At 34.9% G+C, this 19566-nt stretch overlaps 1 protein-coding gene across 2 annotated transcripts in view; it reads left to right on the top strand.

Annotated features, from left to right (window-relative positions):
- The first annotated feature begins 1136 nt into the window (after positions 1 to 1136).
- Positions 1137 to 19566, top strand: part of LOC125250594 (homer protein homolog 3) — a 39719-nt gene continuing 21289 nt past the window's right edge. Inside the window, exons 1-3 of one of the 2 annotated variants that reach the window (XM_048163251.1) lie at positions 1137 to 1603; positions 2318 to 2367; positions 16089 to 16245. In XM_048163251.1, coding sequence (XP_048019208.1) covers positions 2345 to 2367; positions 16089 to 16245 — 180 coding nt within the window. In that variant the 5' untranslated portion in view covers positions 1137 to 1603; positions 2318 to 2344. The remainder of the gene's footprint in view (positions 1604 to 2317; positions 2368 to 16088; positions 16246 to 19566) is intronic. The other variant, XM_048163252.1, reaches the window with a different exon arrangement.

Here is a 19566-nt window from a genome sequence, read left to right as displayed (position 1 = left end):
CCACATATAGTGATCTAAATTCAAAATTTTGGTGTCATTTTACAGGAAACCCTTTGAAGTTACATAAAACACTGCTGAAAGTGATAAAAATGGTAGTATGTGTTATCTCTGCTGTAATAAATCCCCTAAAAAAGAGGCGCTTTTTGATTTTTATTGTTATAAATACTTATTTGAAAGTGTACAACTCAGTCCCATGCAGACAGTTCTGATTGTTTCCACTAGATGTCAGCAAACTCTGGAAAAAATAATTTTGTCTCTATCATGTTGTATGCAAGAGTTATTCAAATACATTTGAAGGGAAGAATATTACTTTTTTACGTAATTTCCGATTCATGTAATTTCATGTAAAGTCTTTCTACACCCATATACAGTGGTATAAATGCAATATCCCAGTGTCATTTTACAGAAAACTCTTTGAAGTTACATAAAACACTACTGAAAGTGATAAATATTATAGCATATGTTGTCTATTTGTAGCTGTTTGTGGGTGATTGAAACAGTCATCGGAGTTGGAATGCGACGCTTGTCTTTTTCCCAGAGTGATCGTATTTCACTGCGCGATTCTTTGAGCTATGATTGTCACACAATGAAGTAAACTACAAAGGCAAATTTCTTAGAATGAGAGCTTTCTTGTGATATATGACTTGACCGTTTTGTGAAAAATATAAAAAATACATTTTCATAGAACATTTTCTTCGCAACCGTTTTGCGAAAAATCGTAAATGGGACCAATGCATTTATAAGCTTAATTTTACTGCTTTATGTTTCATAAAAACAAGAGTTGTGGTATTCTATGTAAAGTGTAAAAGGATTCTAAGCTTTCAAATGATACCAAATATGGAGTGATACCATATAAGGAAGCCTTTAAAATTTATGTGTAAACATTATAATGTGGTTTTCAAACCCTTATATGGGTTGGTGTTTCAAAGAACATGGTACATGCAGTTTACCATGGTGCATGCATGCTCAGAAGACCTTTGGCAGTGACACCATGTCCGGAAAACATGGTTTTACTGTCTTTTGTGAAGGTTTGTGGTGAAGGTTCGTGGTGTCTCATTAGGGTCACATCAGCACAAATGTCTGTATGATTAACGGGTCTTCACTCTCTAATCACTAGAGGGCGAGAAGCACGCCGCAATGATGCTGCAGTTCTGCTTCTGTCCGCTGGACGGCGCGTGAGAGTCTCTTAAAAAACCGCCAGCGGCAGCGCTCGAGCACAGAGCGGCGACGCGGGCTCGGGACATCAAAGCAAAACTGGTTACAAAGTAACAGTCGCGGCACGTCATCAAAGTCGCTGCGGGAAACATCAGAACGCGGAGTGTGACAGCCGGCGGGAGTTTCCCGCGTGTCCGCGCGTTACCTGAAGTGCAACCAAAGAAAAACACTGGGAAAAGAGGAACTGACAAGAGCCCCGGTCATCACGTCCAGTTTCTGCGGCTGCTAGTGTTGCATTCGCTTGCTGCCATGCAAATATATGCCATGTTCACTGTATAGAAAGACTCCAGACACGGATTTACTGCTCCTACAGATCCTACAGGCTGTAAACAGTTGCTCCATAACAGGAACAAGAGTTTGACATCCTGTGTGTTTACAACGACATGGGGTAAGAGTCGCTGCTCTGTCATATTCTTATTTATAGGAACTTGAGAGACTTAAAGCTCTGAACTGGACCCAAACATGACAGAAGAACTTACTACAGCACTAGTTACTGCAACTGTGTCAGATTAAAGAGTTTAGATGGCTCTTAGACACCTGAAAACTGTGTATAAGGATTTATTTATGACAGTCCTGCATTAGGAATCGTTGTGTGTATTTGACATGTTCAGCAGTGTCATGCTATACAGCGTTTTAGACCATTTTTATATAATTTTATGCATGCATTTTCATAGTAAAAGTGACCTGCAAAAAGCTAAAAGCTGATTTAACTATATAGGGACCAGTTGCAACATCTGAAACACACTTTTTCTTATGCATATGTGCATTTAAACTTCACATTTAACATTTAAATCGGATTGAGTGTAGAAAATTATATTTCTCAACTACCTATATATCCAAGTTCAACCAAAAAGTATCGACACTGACAGATTTATCATCTTTCTAGGATATGATATATTTATTCCAAACAGTTATTTGTAATTATGCATGCATCGGTTTTGTTTAAAAAGATTATTTCATGATCAGGATTGATTTAAAAGGTCTTTGAGTTCTTGTTAAGAACTTTAATCCTTGACCTTGACCCAAATATGTCATTAATTTTCTCAGTATTAACAATGTATTTATATGTTATTTTTTTTCATTCTCTCATTTCTAATGGCAGAAGAAGACCCTCGTCTGTCCAGTAAGAATGTTTTCATTGCACAGAGAGAGGTAAGACACGCTTCTCTGATGATTTAATGTCTTTATCAGATCCTGAGACCATCAGTTGAGGTGTTTTTATGAAATAGATCAATATATGGAGCAGATTAGATGCACTGATTCAATTTTCAGAGAATCAGTAACAGTAGTTATTAAGAATCTTATCATCAATGCATAATATTTTAAACCTTATTTTGCAATTTTGAAGAAATGATTTGTCATTTTTGTCTCATAAGTCATCAGCCAGCTTGCTGTCTAGATATCAGCATCAGGCATTAAAAAAAACACAGTGCACTTTGAGAAATGCACTTAAAAAATCACTTTGTGAAAATGGACAAGACACCTGTTTTTCAAAGAATGACCCATTTATCCTGCTCTTAGCGGGATTCTGCATAGATAAAGAGAGATTTCGTCTCCTGTATGGCTCTGTTAGTCTCTCGCAGAAATGACACCCGACCATGGCTGCTGCAAAAAAGGTCGTGGGATATTGTTTATGAAACAGCCAGTATTGTTTTTTTTTTCAGTTGCCATGGTGACCGCACAGTGTATGTTCTGCGGCGTCTCAAGTGTCCATCTCAATGAGTTTCCAGAGTGCTGATTGTAAAGCTGTTTTGTCCTTCAGGAGGCCAGTAATGGGTTAAAGCAGTAGTGATGGTGCAGTTAATTAGTTCAGCGGCGGTAAGGTGTGATGATGCTGTCGGGTCAGAACATGCCTGGCCTAATTTCTTCCTTCTAACTTGAATGTTTGTCCTTCAAACGATCCTTCTTTGTTTTAAAGCTGGCAGAAGTCAACAGTTTATTTGCTTAATACATGTTCATGGTCTTGTTGTGAGTGATTCATCAGGGCACGTTATTCCAGAGAAAACATTTCAGTTAAAACAGCTCAAACATGCATTTTAGTCTGGGACTAGCTTAAGCCTTGTCTGTGAAACCGGGGGAAAAAGTCAAAATTAACAAAGTCGAAATATGACAGTCGAAATGATGACATACTAAGTCATAATTATGACAAAAAGTCGAAATTTACATAATTACGACATGCTAAGTCATAATTATGACATAAAGGCCCAGTTTCACAGACAGGGTTTAGGCTAAGCCAGGATTACGCCTTAGTTCAATTAGGGTATTTAAGTAGCTTTGATAAACATATCCTAGAAAGAAACATTACTGGTGTGCATCTTGAGACAAAACAATGGCATTGACATATTTTAAGATATGTCAGTACAAGTTGCTTTCAGTTAAAACAGCTCAAACATGCATTTTAGTCTTGGACTAGCTAAAGCCTTGCCTGTGAAACCGGGAGGAAAAAGTCAAAATTAACAAAGTCGAAATATGACAGTCGAAATGATGACATACTTAGTCATAATTATGACAAAAATTCAAATTAACAAAGTCGAAATTAACAAAAAGTCTAAATGATGACAGTCATGATTATGACAAAAAGTCGAAATGAACAAAGTCGAAATGATGACATACTAAGTCGTAATTATGTCAAAAAGTCGAAATTTACAGTCGAAATTAACAAAAAGTCGAAATGACATACTAAGTCATAATTGTCGAAAAGTCGAAATGAACTAATTCGAAATATGACAGGCGAAATGATGACATACTAAGTCATAATTATGACAAAAGGTCGAAATTAACAAAGTCAAAATTAACAAAAAGTCGAAATGATGACATAATAAGTCATAATTATGACAAAGTCAAAATTAAAAAAAGTCAAAATTAATAAAAAGTCGAAATATGACAATCGAAATGATGACATACTAAGTCGTAATTATGACAAAAAGTCAAAATTAAAAAAAGTCAAAATTAATAAAAAGTCGAAATATGACAATCGAAATGATGACATACTAAGTCATAATTATGACAAAAAGTCGAAATTAATAAAAAGTCGAAATGATGACATACTAAGTCATAATTGTTAAAAAATCGAAATTAAAAATAGTTGAAATTAACAAAGAGTCGAAATGATGACAGTCATAATTGACAAAAAGTCGAAATTAAAAAAAATTGAAATTAACAAAAAGTTGAAATGATGACAGTCATTCTACTGTCATAATATGACAAAAAGTCGAAATTAACAGTCGAAATGATGACATACTAAGTCATAATTATGACAAAAAGTCAAAATTAACAAAGTCGAAATTAATAAAAAGTCGAAATGATGACATACTAAGTCATAATTGTTAAAAAATCGAAATTAAAAATAGTTGAAATTAACAAAGAGTCGAAATGATGACAGTCATAATTGACAAAAAGTCGAAATTAAAAAAAATTGAAATTAACAAAAAGTTGAAATGATGACAGTCATTCTACTGTCATAATATGACAAAAAGTCGAAATTAACAGTCGAAATGATGACATACTAAGTCATAATTATGACAAAAAGTCAAAATTAACAAAGTCGAAATTAATAAAAAGTCGAAATGATGACATAAGTCTTAATTATGTCAAAAAGTCGAAATTAAAAAAAAGTCGAAATGATGACATACTAAGTCATAATTATGTCAAAAAGTCGAAATTAACAAAAAGTCGAAATGATGACATACTAAGTCATAATTATGTCAAAAAGTTGAAATTAACAAAAAGTCGAAATGATGACATACTAAGTCATAATTATGTCAAAAAGTTGAAATTAACAAAAAGTCGAAATGATGACATACTAAGTCATAATTATGACAAAAAGTTGAAATTAAAAAAGTCGAAATTAATAAAAAGTCGAAATGATGACATAAGTCTTAATTATGTCAAAAATTCGAAATTAACAAAAAGTCGAAATGATGACATACTAAGTCATAATTATGACAAAAAAATTTAAATTAAAAAAAGTTGAAATTAATAAAAAGTCGAAATGATGACATAATAAGTCTTAATTATGTCAAAAAGTCGAAATTTTAAAAAAGTCGAAATGATGACATAATAAGTCATAATTATGTCAAAAAGTCGAAATTAACAAAAAGTCGAAATGATGACATAATAAGTCATAATTATGTCAAAAAGTCGAAATTAACAAAAAGTCGAAATGACATACTAAGTCATAATTATGACAAAAAGTTGAAATTAAAAAAGTCGAAATTGATAAAAAGTCGAAATGATGACATAAGTCTTAATTATGTCAAAAATTCGAAATTAACAAAAAGTCGAAATTATGACATACTAAGTCATAATTATGACAAAAAAATTGAAATTAAAAAAAGTTGAAATTAATAAAAAGTCGAAAATAATAAAAAGTCGAAATTAATAAAAAGTCGAAATGATGACATACTAAGTCATAATTATGACAAAAAAATTTAAATTAATAAAAAGTCGAAATTAATAAAAAGTCGAAATTAATAAAAAGTCGAAATGATGACATACTAAGTCATAATTATGACAAAAGGTCGAAATTAAAAAAAGTCTAAATTAATAAAAAGTCGAAATGATGACATACTAAGTCATAATTATGACAAAAGGTCGAAATTAATAAAAAGTCGAAATGATGACATACTAAGTCATAATTATGACAAAAGGTCGAAATTAAAAAAAGTCGAAATTAATAAAAAGTCGAAATGATGACATACTAAGTCATAATTATGACATAAAAAGTTGAAATTATGACACAAGTCAAAAAGTTAGCATACTAAATCATAATTATAAGATAATTTCAACTTTTTATGTAGATTTTTTTAGTATGTCATATCAACTTTTTATCTCATAAAAATGACTTTTTAATAATTTTTGATTCAGTATGTCAATTTCAACTTTGTCATATGACTTTTTAATTCATAATTTCAACTTTTCATTTTTTTCATGACTTAGTGTGTCATAATTTTTATTTTGCCATATTTATGATATGCCAGAGCATGGGCTTCCATAAAAATGTCATGTTAGGAAAGTAAAATGGGTTTTGAATGCTGTTTCATGCTGATGAATTATCATATCTAGAAACCGGAACTTAAACACTAAAAGAAAAAATTTTTTTTTGATGTTGTAAAAAACCCAAAGATTATTGGAGAATTTTTTTTTCCATGAAAATATAATTTCAGTCTTTCTACTTCAAAATTTTAATGTTTAATTTACTTGCCTTTTCTGTGTAATTAATTTGTGCAATTTTACTAGGCAATTTTTGAAGTGAAAATTGTTTCAAAGTGTTTGTTTTCAGTGAAGAAATCTTTTCATGCGAGATCATAAGAACGCTCTAGCAATATGATGTTTGGCAATGTAAAAATCTAGTTTGACTCGTTATTGTTCCTTTAATTTTCATTCTGTGAAGTCATATCTGTGGTGATCACAGGGAAAGATTTGAAGAAGGAATGTTGATTTAGTTTCTTTCTCTATATCCTACATATAGAATAAAGATGCAGCATGAGGTTAATTTCTCACTAACAATTCCTAGTAATTGCCTCATTACATAAACGAATCTGGAAAAAGGCAATTAGAGCTAAAATGCAAATGGACAGCTCGAGGGTTCAGTGATCTCTGAACACACACACACACACACACACACACACACACACACACACACACACACACACACACACACACACACACACACACAGACAGACACAGACACACACACACACACACACACTCCAGTGCAGAATATAACAGTTACCAGCTAATGCTCTCTTGGCCGTTGGATTGTGTTTATGGGGTAGAGACAGTTTTCTCTGGTTTACACACAACATTCAGTTCTAGTCAGCTGCATTGCTTTAAGGTAAACGTGAAATGGCGCTTACAACCCATTTTATTGTCATAATGTGATGCATTTCCCGGTGAATCAGAAAATATAATGATTCTGTCCATGAGGAACTGATGTGATGGTGTAAAATGTGTTTATATATGTGTAAAATATACACTTGTAATCCTATTGAAGAAGTCTCTTTTGCTCAGCAAGGCTGCATTTATTTAAAAAAAAAAATACAGTAAAAACAGAAAAATTGTAAAATATTATTACCATTTTAAAAATCTGTTTTACATGTGCATATATTTTAAAGTGTAATTTATTCCTGTGATTCAAAGCTGAATTACTCCAGTCTTCAGTTTAATGCATTCTTGCTCAATTAAAGTATTAATTACTTTACTTCCAACAAACTAATCACAATTAATAATGCAAACTAATAATGTTCACTATTCATTAGCACACATTATCCTGAGGGAAAAATAAATTTGTATTATAACAAGACCAGGAATTTGTAATAAGAAAGTGGTGAATATAAATCTGAATCTGTGTCTGTTCACATTTGTCGACGCAATGCAAACCACATTGACAGATTGCAAATGGTGCCGTTGATGAAACCGCAGCTTCAGCAGGAGAAACTCTCGGGCCGCTGGGATGTGTGCAGTCGGTTTGGTATTTCGCTGAGGTTGGATCCAGAGATCGTGTAGTTGTTACCTGCTGAAAGTCATTAACGCCGGTCGATCTCTCGCGCTGGAATCGTTTACAGACCCTCGGCTCGTTACTGGGCGCTTTGCAATCAGCTCAGGCTGAGTAACTGACAGATGAAGAGCTGGCGCGGATCACAGGGGCCCGGCGTTGAGGATCTGTGATGTGTGAAGCCAGGAGTCTTACCCCATGGAATTCTGGGAATTCAGAGCAGGCTATAAGAAGCGCTGCACTCCTGTTGCGAGGTGGAGTCCTTAAGGCGGAGAGGAGGAAAGTGATCTCAACACCCCGGCCATCATAATCCAGCTGCTGATATGTGTGTGTGTGTGTGTGACTGTTTCAAGATAAGAGATCAGAACATAGAAAGATTAGACAGATGCTTTCTTCTATAGAGCTGAGTGATAAAGCTAAAAATGATCAGCCTCTATATCTAATATTTATGTGTTCGCTCTGAAATGTAAATATATTTCTTATATATTCACTTTAACCGATTTTTTTTTTTTTTTTTTTTTTCAGCCATTTTTGGCAAGTGGATTTTACATTTGCACATGCATTTAGCCACTTAGCAAAAACCAATTCATCAAAAGCTTACCAATGTCAATTTGAACGGTACCATCTCTTTCCATGTTTAAATCAAAGCTTAAATCTTATTTTTTATCTACGGTGTTTAACAACAAATGATTTTATTGTGTGTATTTTACTCTGCTGTTTGAAGTTTTCTTTTTATGTATTGTTTCTAATGTACAGCACTTTGGTCAACCTTGTGGTTGTTTTTATATGTGCTTTATAACTAACTAACTAACTAAAAGAACCAACGATATTCGTAATATGCAGGTTTATTAGACAACTTGATTATGAGTTTTGTATTAGAACTTTGATGAATATATAATATAATACAATTTAGTGATAGAAAATGGGAAACTAAACATTTACTTAACCAACTTTACTATAATTTGAAAAAAGAAAATGTGCATTATTCTTTAAGAAGACTGTCAGTACTTGTGTTTATTGGTTAAGCGGACCCTGTTATTAGTTATGTAATACACAAAAAAATGAATCGGCATGTTTTCAACATTGATAATAAATGTTTCTTGAGCAGCAAATCATCATATTAGAATGATTTCTGAAGGATCATGTGACACTGAAGACTGGAGTAATGATGCTGAAAATTCAGCTTTGATCACAGGAATAAATTACATTTTAAAATATATTACCATAGAAAACTGTTATTTTAAATTATAGTAATATTTCACTGTTTTTACTGTATTTTTAGATCAAATAAATGCAGCCTTGATGAGATGGTGATTTCTATATCTAGACTGAGCTGGCCAATATAATGCCAATATATGTGATAAAATACAATTTAAAGTGCCCCTATACTTTTTCTGATTTTACCTTTCATGAAGTGTGTAATAGAACAAACAGAACGCCATTCGGAACTGCTGAAATATACCTGTTACATACCTGTTACATACCTACGTAACAATGTAACAAATTTGCATTATGCCAGACTACACTCTAAAAATTGCTGGGTTGAAAATGGACAAACCCAGCGATTGGGTTGTTTTAACCCATTGGTTGGGTTAAATGTTTGCCCAACCTGCTGGGCAGTTTTATTTAACTCAACTATTGTTTAAAAATGACTATATGTCTGGCTTAAAATGAACCCAAAATAGGTTGTTAATCAAAAATCAGACACATAATTACTAGAGGCAACAATATTCAAAAGGTGAACAATTATTAATAAGCAGTTTCATAAATGTTTATTGTTTAACTATTATTCAAGTTCAAGTTCAAGTTCGGTTTATTTCTAAAGCACGTTTAAAAACGGCCAGGCCGACCAAAGTGCTGTACAACAATTAGAAGAGAAGTGTACATAAAATATAAAAGAAACAGTTAAAAGACAAAGAAACAGAAGGCAGAGAAATATGGCCGTTATATACACACACATATCCACATATCCACAAATATATACATCCATATGTATACACACATACATATACACCTACATTATATATATAGATATTTGCATGTACACACACACGTACATGAGACATACAGGATATACGCATACATGCACACATAGATACACCCCATATACACATATACAGACATACATATACATGCATGAACATACACATATATAATTATACTGAAATACCTACATTATATACCAAAAGCGTGAGAGAAAAGATGAGTTTTAAGGCATGATTTAAACTCAGATAAACTGGAAGCCATTCTGACAGAGTTTGGAAGATTGTTCCAGAGCGTGGGGCCAGCCACTTCAAAAGCTCGATTTCCCCTTGTCTTTAGACGGGTTCTAGGGATCTTTAAGAGTAGTTTTCCCTCCGATCTCAGTCCTCTCGCAGGAGTGTAAGGGTGAAGAAGGTTGGTCAGATAGGAGGGAGCTAGATTATTTAAAGACTTATATACAAGTAGTAGGATTTTATACTCGATTCTAAACTGGGTGGGCAACCAGTGTAGAGATCTCAGGAGGGGCGTAATGTGATCGAATTTCTTACGCCTCTTCAGAAATCTCGCTGCAGCATTTTGGACTACTTGTAATCTAGAAATTTGGGTTTTTGCAATCCCGTAGTACAGGGAATTGCAATAGTCCAGTCGTGATGTAATGAAGGCATGGATTGCAGTCTCTAAAGAGCCCTATTATTCATTAAACATTAATAAATGTTAATTTACAACATACTTTGGGATCATTTTAAGCAAGCAATACAGTCATTTTTAAACAATAGTTGAGTTAAATGAAACTACCCAGCAGGTTGGGTAAACATTCAACCCATTTGCTGGGTTTGTCCATTTTCAACCCAACTTGGGCTGTTTTTAACCCAGCATTTTTTAGAGTGAATAGTCTTAATTGTCTGCCGTGAACAGTGTCCTGGAAGACTGGTTGGAAAGACACTGTTTTCAGCACATTATGTCACATAATATTGTGCATCAAGTGCTGAAAAAGAACTGATATTCAGATATGTTAATCGGCGTTTGGTTTCCGACGCGCTGTAAGTGGTCGACCAATCACAACAGACTGGTCTGTCTGACTAATCAGAGCAGAGTAGAGTCTGAATCTCTGAACGAACAGTTTTCAGATTCTTTAAGAAATGAGGTGATGTGCAATGTGTATTATGAGAAAATTAAAGTGTTTTTTTAACTTGAAAATTCCCTAATAAGAGAAAATGTGCATGGTCTATATTGCCAGGACTGCTGCTAGATTTTCAGTATAATACTAATCTCAAAATAGCCAAATATCAGCCAATTAATCAGTCTGGGTGGTGCGTTGAACTATTATTTTACATGTTTTTTTTGTGACGTGCAAAGGGTTTTGAAAGACGTTCTGGTCTGTAGGAGCTTATGGTTTAAATCTCAAACCGAGACATTCACGCATGACTCATAATGGCTTTATATGTAATGAATGACATGCTGAAGGGAGAATAATGAAAGCTTTCCTCATATTCGGTCCAGGACTAATATTTCAACTTTTACTGCGGTCTTTAAGTCGCACAAGACCACAAATGTGGCTTTGTTCATGTCGCTATTAATATTCTCTGAGGAATCAGTGGGCAGAAATGAAATCTCAAACGCCATCAAACGTTAGATTTACGAGCCACGGATGCAACATCTCACAATGCGGCTGGTAATGGTGTCATATCCGTGTTCATTTCTGTAAAGGGCGTAATGGGAAGGGGATCATCTTTCAGCAATTCCTGTCCTTCCGCTCTACCTGCGAGTGATGTATTGCATTAAGGTTATTGCATTTTACATTTCTGAAATGCAACCCTTCCAGATCCTCTTCCGGATTTCAGCTTTTTTCTTAATCTTATCTGCCATATTAAAGGTGCATTATGAAATATTGAGAGCTAGTGGTTGAAATAGGTACTGCAGTCCGATTTCAAAATATTAGAGAGAGTTGTTTTCCCCGCCCTCTCCTGCTCAGACTCGCCGCTCACGCGGGTTGCCAGATTGAGGACATGCAACAGGACACTATAAGGTTACACTGTATGTTTATGAGTTGATTTATCCGCGTTTTAATATGCTTCTGGTCATAGAGATGTTTAGATGGATGGCGAGGCTTTATAGTCGGGTATAATCTTCGATCTCTAATGCAGTTTGTTTGCTGGTTTCAATGGCTGCAATACGCTGTGTTTTCCACCAACTGGCAACCCAGGGTGTCACACAGACCAAAATAAAAATATATTCTGACATGGTTGCCAAGTCTGTGTTTTTTCAGCAGAATTGGGCTACTGTTACACTGTTGCCACGGGTTGTTTTTTTAGTGTGCAGGTTAAAGCAACCCCTTAATTTTTACCCCCCAAAATGCGTTTTTGCCATGATTGGGTGGGTTTTGTTTCGCAAACCTGGCAACCCTGAGAAAAACAAAGATCACATGAGAAAATATCAAACCATCACTCATCTGATGACAAATAGCTCAGACACGATGAAAGCTGTAGCTTTATGAACAACTAAATTAAAGATCGTTTCACATTAAAAGTTTTCTGAAATGTTGTTTAAATATGCAAATTAGGATTTGTCTAATTAAATAGGCATGCATTTGCAATTTGCATACATTTTCAGAACCCTGGATGAAGCCAGGTACAAAATTATTGTTTAAATTTTCATTTCCTCTGTGTTTTTGGTCTGTATAGGTTTAAATTGTTTTTTTTTTTTAATGATTTCTTTGTGCTTCTATAACAATGACCAAATGCAAGAAGGTTAGAAATGAACCAGAAAGCTCTTAGATGTCCATCACATGCAGTTTGGCCGTAGCGCTTCAGCTGCCGTATTTACTTCACAGAGAGATCCGTCAGTCAGTCATGAGGCGTTATGTATGGCTTCAGCGCATAACATTTGATTTCTCTGATCGTTTACCGCTCGTTCCACTCTTGTTATCATCATTTGTCCATTACAGCGCTGTAGAATCAGCTCTGACTGTGTTGAATTGCATATGAGCTGCAGGCTATTATACACAAACCCCATGCTCCAGGACCCTTATTAGTGCTGCAACAACTAATCGAAATCAGAGTTGAATTATTCAGTTAATTGTAGAAATAATCAACATTATCAGAGTAGTTGTTAGTTGCAGCCCTGTTTGTGTATATACAGGAGATCCATTAATGATGGTGGTCAGAAGAACAACCTGTTTACCATGATTTAATGAATCTGTTCTTTCTATGAGGTGATGGGAAATGAAGGCTGAGTATTTAAGAATTAAAAAAGTGATTTTTTTAATCTTTACAGGAATTTGAGTATAATAGTAATAATATATTAGTATATATCATGTGTGTATGTGTATAAATTCTAATAATAACGATAATAATTAATTATACATCTTTATTTATTTATTTATATGAAAAAATTGAAAAGAATATATATAATCAATATTATATATTATATGTATTAGTATAATAATAATAACTAGAATGTACATTTCCTGAAGAAAATGTGAATGGTGCTTGCAGTGGCAAAATTCACCACTCGGTTGCTAGGCGGTTGCTAAGGTACTTGGGGTGGTTGCTAGTGTGTTCTGGGTGGTTGCTAGGCGGTTGCTATGGTAACCAGGGTGGTTGCTAGGGTGTTGCTAGGCAGTTGCTAAGGTACTTTGGGTGGTTGCTAAGGTGTTGCTAGGCGGTTGCTAGGGTGTTCTAGGTGGTTGCTAGGCGGTTGCTATGGTAACCTGGGTGGTTGCTAAGGTGTTGCTAGGCAGTTGTTAAGGTACCTGGAGTGGTCACTATGGTGTTGCTAGGCGGTTGCTAGGGTGTTCTGGGCAGTTGCTATGGTAACCTGGGTGGTTGCTATGGTGTTACTAGGTGGTTGGTAGTTGGCACAGATAGTTACTATGGAGTTTCTATAGAGTTCTTAGCATGTTCTCAGCCCACTTTAGCACTTAGCTAATCACTATTAGCATGTAGCTATTAACTGCTAGCATGTGTAGCATGTTGCAAGTACAGTTTGCTAGCATGAGTCAAAAAAGCCAACCCCCATGTGTCTACGATGTTCTGATGCAGAGATATAGGCATCGCTAAATGGTTGCTAGGGTACTCTGTTTGGTTGCTAGGGAGTGGCTTGACAGTTGCCAATGATGATACTCCAAAGGCTGCTTGACAATATAAACCAACCCCCATGTCTTTATGATGTTCTGATGCAGAGATATGGATCTTGAAAAACGGTTGCTAGGGTAATCTGGTTGGTTGCTAGGGAGTGGCCTGGCAGCTACCAATGATGATACTCCAAAGGCTGCTTGACAATATAAACCAACCCCCATGTCTTTACGATGTTCTGATGCAGAGATATAGATCTTGCTAAACGGTTGCTAGGGTACTCTGTTTGGTTGCTAGGGAGTGGCTTGGCAGCTGCCAGTAATGATAAACCAAAGGCTGCTTGCCAGTATGAATGATATAAACCAACCCCCATGCCTCTATGATATTCAGATTTGAAGATATCCCTCTATTCTTTGGGTTGCTAGGGTGCTCTTAATGGTTGCTAGGGCGTGGCTAGGAGGTCTTGAAGGTGATTCGTGATTGGCCGTTTGCTGCCCCGAGACAAATGAGCCCACCCTCATGTTTCTATGACACTTCTATCCAAAGATATTCCTTTGATCTTTTTCAATGGAAGTCTATGGAACTTGTTGCTATGGTGCTCTATATGGTTGCTAGGGCGTGGCTTGATAGCTTCACAATGATCCTGGGAGACTGATTGGTCACCTGAGTGAAATGAGCCCACCCCCTTGTCTCTATGTCATTGTGATCCAGAGTTATGTTAAATACAAAATCCCTATGTAATTTCCCATAGTAGGAAAAACACAGTACTTCCTGGTTCATGGGCACGGCTTCACCATAGTATGTCTATGGGGCAAATTTGGGCAGCTCTTGCGCCCCAGGGGTACAACTTACACCCCATTTTGAGGTATGGTCTGAGAGAGCCTGTCAGCCTCTTCAAACGTGGTAACTCACATGATTCTACGAAATTCTCGTTAGGAGCTATGACTCGTCAAAGTTCGTCGCAATGTTAAGTCTATGGGATTTTTCGCCCGATTTTTCGCCCGCCGGACGAACATCGTACACCCGATCGCTTATAAAAGTCATAGCACACCACTCCTCAATAGGCCGGTCGATTTGACACCTCATTCGTGGGTCTATGACAAAAACTGCGGGACGAGTTACGCGCAGACGAAAGTGTCCAGAAGAAGAAGAATAATAATAAGTATGCAGAAGATTAAGAATGGAGCTTTGCCTTTGGCAAGCACCATTAATAATAATAATAATAATAATGTATTAGTATATATATTATGTGTGTATGTTTATAAATTATAATATTTGTATACATCCTCATTTATTTATATATATAAATTAAATAATAATAAGTAAATATTAAAAAGACTGAAAGTAATATATCAGTATTATATATTAAATTGTTTCATGTGTAATAATTGTTATTTTATATATATATGTGTGTATAAATGTGTTATTACAATATTATACATATAATATAAATATTATATTAATAACAACTAATAATTAACTAATCATTAAAAATATATTTTATTATATATATATGTGTGTGTGTGTGTGTGTATAAATGTGTTATTACAATATTATAACTATAATAATATAAATATTATAATAATAACAACTAATAATTAACTAATCATTAAAAATATATTTTATTTTATATATATGTGTGTGTGTGTATAAATGTGTTATTACAACATTATTAAATATAATAATATAAAATATAATAATAACAACTAATAATTAATTAACTAATCATTAAAAATATATTTTATATATATATATATATATATATATAGGATTATATAATCAGTACTGTATATTATAAAATTTATTGTGTAATAATAATAAAAACAATACTTTATTAGTGTGTATATATATATATATATATATATATATATATATATATATATATATATATATATATATATATGCATTTATAAATGTGTATATGTTAATATAAACATAAATATTATAATAATAACAATAATAACTAATAATACATTTTCATTATAGATTAAATAAAAATAAAGATTGAAAAGAATATATAATCAATGTTACATATTATTACATTATTAACAAAAATAAGTTGTAGTAATAGTGCAGAATCTGAAATATTTCTTAATTTTATGTCATATAATTTCTTTGTTTTACCTTTTTCAAAATTTCTGAGCATTTCTGTTTATTTTCAGGTGTACATTTTGAATCCCAGATTTCTTGGTTTGCTATATTCATGTGTGCACAGATCAGGCTATTGTTGTGTGACACACACACACACACACACACACACACACACACACACACACACACACACACACACACACACTCATTGTAGTTTGTATGTGTCGTAGGGAACAGCCCATCTTCAGCACACGAGCTCATGTGTTCCAGATCGATCCCGCCACCAAACGCAACTGGATCCCGGCCAGCAAGCATGCGGTCACCGTCTCCTTCTTTTATGATGCCAACAGACACGCCTACCGCATCATCAGCGTGGGAGGGACCAAGGTGAGAGGCTTTTCTTCAGTTTAGAGCCTGTTTGGTCTGTGGTTGAGGGTCTTCAGGGTGTTCCTGATGGAATCTGTGATGAGTTTCGTAGTCATAAGCTCTGTGACCAACAAATATATTCCCCTACACACACCTGACTCAAGTAAATTTTCATTCTGAAGTGAACTAATCCTTTAATTTGGGCATCTCCTAATCTCCTAACCTGTGAAATGATGTCTGTCTTCATTCAGACACTTGTTAGCAACCACCTTTTTCAAGACAAGTAAAAGCTTTAAAAATATATTACTGATGTATTTTGTGTCATAGAAAAAACGTGAAAACATCTTGAGCTTGTGTTCACCACAGACCTTTTTTAAAGCATTTAACATAAACCCACTGACTTCAGGACGATGGAACTGAAAGTGCTAAAATGCAAACTTGTTTCCTGCGTTTGGCCTTCAAAAATACATCATCCGTGCAGCGCTCTATAACCCTCTTAGAAATGCAGCATATAAGACATATTGGATATACAGTATGACAAGTATGTCTCCTGGAAATCAAGCACATTTGCAGATTAGTGGGATGTTTGCAATAGCACATTTCCCATACCTGGATGGCCTATAACAGTTGCCAAAAAGCGGAGCACACAGTGTGAGATACTTGATCTTCCGTTTACACTGTGACAGATAACTGTGATTTCTAACAATTTTTACACAAAATTGACTTAAACTGCAAAATGTTCCAAGATGATAACTGCACTCCACTCACTGAATGTAACGTGCAACATGTGACGTCACACTATATTCACATATTATTTTCAGAAATATAGTAGACAGCATGCATTTTTACATTTATGCATTGCATTCAAGGTACACATTTGATCAGGTCATGCATTCCCTGGACTCTACAGAAGACAATAGTGTCATTACTCTGTGCAAGTCGATTTAAATGTTGTTCTCATTCGATAGTGTCAGTGCGGTTAAATCAATAAAATATTAATTTGTCTTTTAAACCTCTTTTGACATTTAGACCTTTTGACAGTCTAATTAATTAATGAGTCAAGAAGAAGATTGTGGTTGATGTCATTAATTTTTATTCATCACACTGAAAATGCAAGCTCAAACTGAGAGCATTGCATAGAGGGAAACGGTATTGCATTGATATTCTCTGGATTTATTATATTGCACATTTTGAAAAATGTGTCATCATGGCACAATGTGAAAAAAAGGTACACTTTAGCATACTTTTAAAAAGAGTATTCATTACAAAAATAATATACTTAAGTGCAAATTGAATGCAATCTTTTCAGTGTACTTAACTTAATTGCAAGTTATTGAATGAAAATGTATAATAGTTTAAATCTATATTGAATCCAGTTAGTTGAATTTAAGAGTGCTTTTTTACCCACTGAAAGGGTTAGTTCACCCAAAAATGAATATTCTGTCATTTATTACTCACCCTCATGTCGTTCTACACCCGTAAGACCTTCATTCATCTTCGGAACACAAATTAAGATATTTTTGATGAAATCTGAGAGGTATATGACTCATCCATAGACAGCAATATAATCAACACTTTCAAGGTCCAGAAAGGAAATGACATCATTAAAACAGTCATGTGACTGCAGTGGTTCAACCGTAATGTTATGAAGCGACGAGAATACTTTTTGTGCGCAAAAACAAAACAAAAATAGCAACTTTATTCTACAATGTCATGAATATGTACTCTTTTTATGTGCACTTAAAGGTGCAATATGTAATATTTTCTGTCCGCTAGAGGTCACTAGAGGCCTATTCAAAACAAAGGCGTAGCTTGATGACGCCAAGTTTGAGTGCGGAATCTTGGGACATGTGGTCTTCACCTCACAGCCAGTGGAAAAGAATAGGGATAGGTCTCGGGAAGAAATCATGTTCATGGATGCGATTATTAACGTTACTGTAGTATGAAGCAGAGCAGGAGCGAGTGTTGAGGAGCTGGATTGATTGCACAACACACGCCTCACGAGCAGCGGGACTTTTATTATGACACAGTCGCCGGCGCCGCTTCCGCTTTTCCGGTCATGAGTATTCGGTAACGCAGCTCTGTTTATCATATTAGATACATTTGAGAGTGTTGAAAATGATGTTATAACGTTACTCTGTGCGTTCGCTCGGCGGCTGCTGTGAGACACTGTTACACACTGCAGTAAGATAGATCGATTTTACAATATCATATTAAATGCTGGATGATTGTGTTGATAAATGGCATGCAATTCATTATAAAGCGTATTGTATGATGGAGAAAATGCTGTATTACTGTTACTAAAAATAAAGCTGCATCTGATTATGCTATGTTAGCTACTTGACAAAATAGTGTTTTTCTCTGAGGCATGATAAAGCACGGTACTCGCAAAAAATCAAGAAAATTAGATTTAAACAATAAGACTAAACGTGTTGAGCTATATAACAATAATTAGTTTTCTGTCTATAAATATATCAAAACAGTTGTCTATTAAAACATGTAAATATTAAAGCATCTTTGGTGTTTCTATGGTTTCTACTAAATAAAACCGGAAACCGAGGGTAACGCGGGTATGACGCAATTGACAGGCGACTCCTCACACGTCCCGGAGCCTTGGTTAAAATTGCAATTTTCTCACGATTTACAAATAGTTGCAAACATTTGGGATATTGTAAGTACTCAAGTGAACAAAATATATAACACTGGCCTAGTGGTTTTTGGATATTTTACTGCAAAATTCTTACACCTTCAAGTGGCCCTTTATTTCATTAGTACTAAGTGCAATATGTTTTATTAAAAATATGCTTTTAAGATTTAAAGTGCAATACTTAGTTTCAGTAAAATTACATGCATTTCTGTTTCACAAGAGTGTATTCAATGCATGTGGAAAGACGTGCATACTATGCTTATGATGCACATACTGCATACTAGCAGCACCCTTGTAAACATACCGTAGGTTTTGCAGAAAAGTTCTTGTGGTTATCAGTGGAGCAAGGCAACATGCCAGGAAATCCATCCGGCTGCTGGAGGGTGACGGTGTAACGTAATAAACATCTCTGTCTGCTACAACCTTTCTGATGGTGATTATTGAGTCGATGTGATTAGGGCCGGAACAAAATACTCCCCGCGAGAGGATTTATGCAGAAGTGAAGGTTAATAGCTCAACACCTGATATCAGAGAGAAAGAGACGAGTTCAGTAATGATGAAAAACTCCCTGCATCAGTGCCGCGCTACACGACTTGCATCCTGTCAGGATAATCGATACTTGTTGATGGAGCGGATCAGAGCTGTCTAACCTGCTCGCTTGGAGACGCTGATCGAAGTGTCGTGGGCTGAGGAGG

This window comes from Megalobrama amblycephala, linkage group LG17, assembly GCF_018812025.1.
Source record: "Megalobrama amblycephala isolate DHTTF-2021 linkage group LG17, ASM1881202v1, whole genome shotgun sequence".
NCBI lineage: Eukaryota > Metazoa > Chordata > Actinopteri > Cypriniformes > Xenocyprididae > Megalobrama > Megalobrama amblycephala.
Note: the sequence above shows the minus strand (reverse complement) of the source record. Positions and strands in the feature narration are given on the sequence as shown.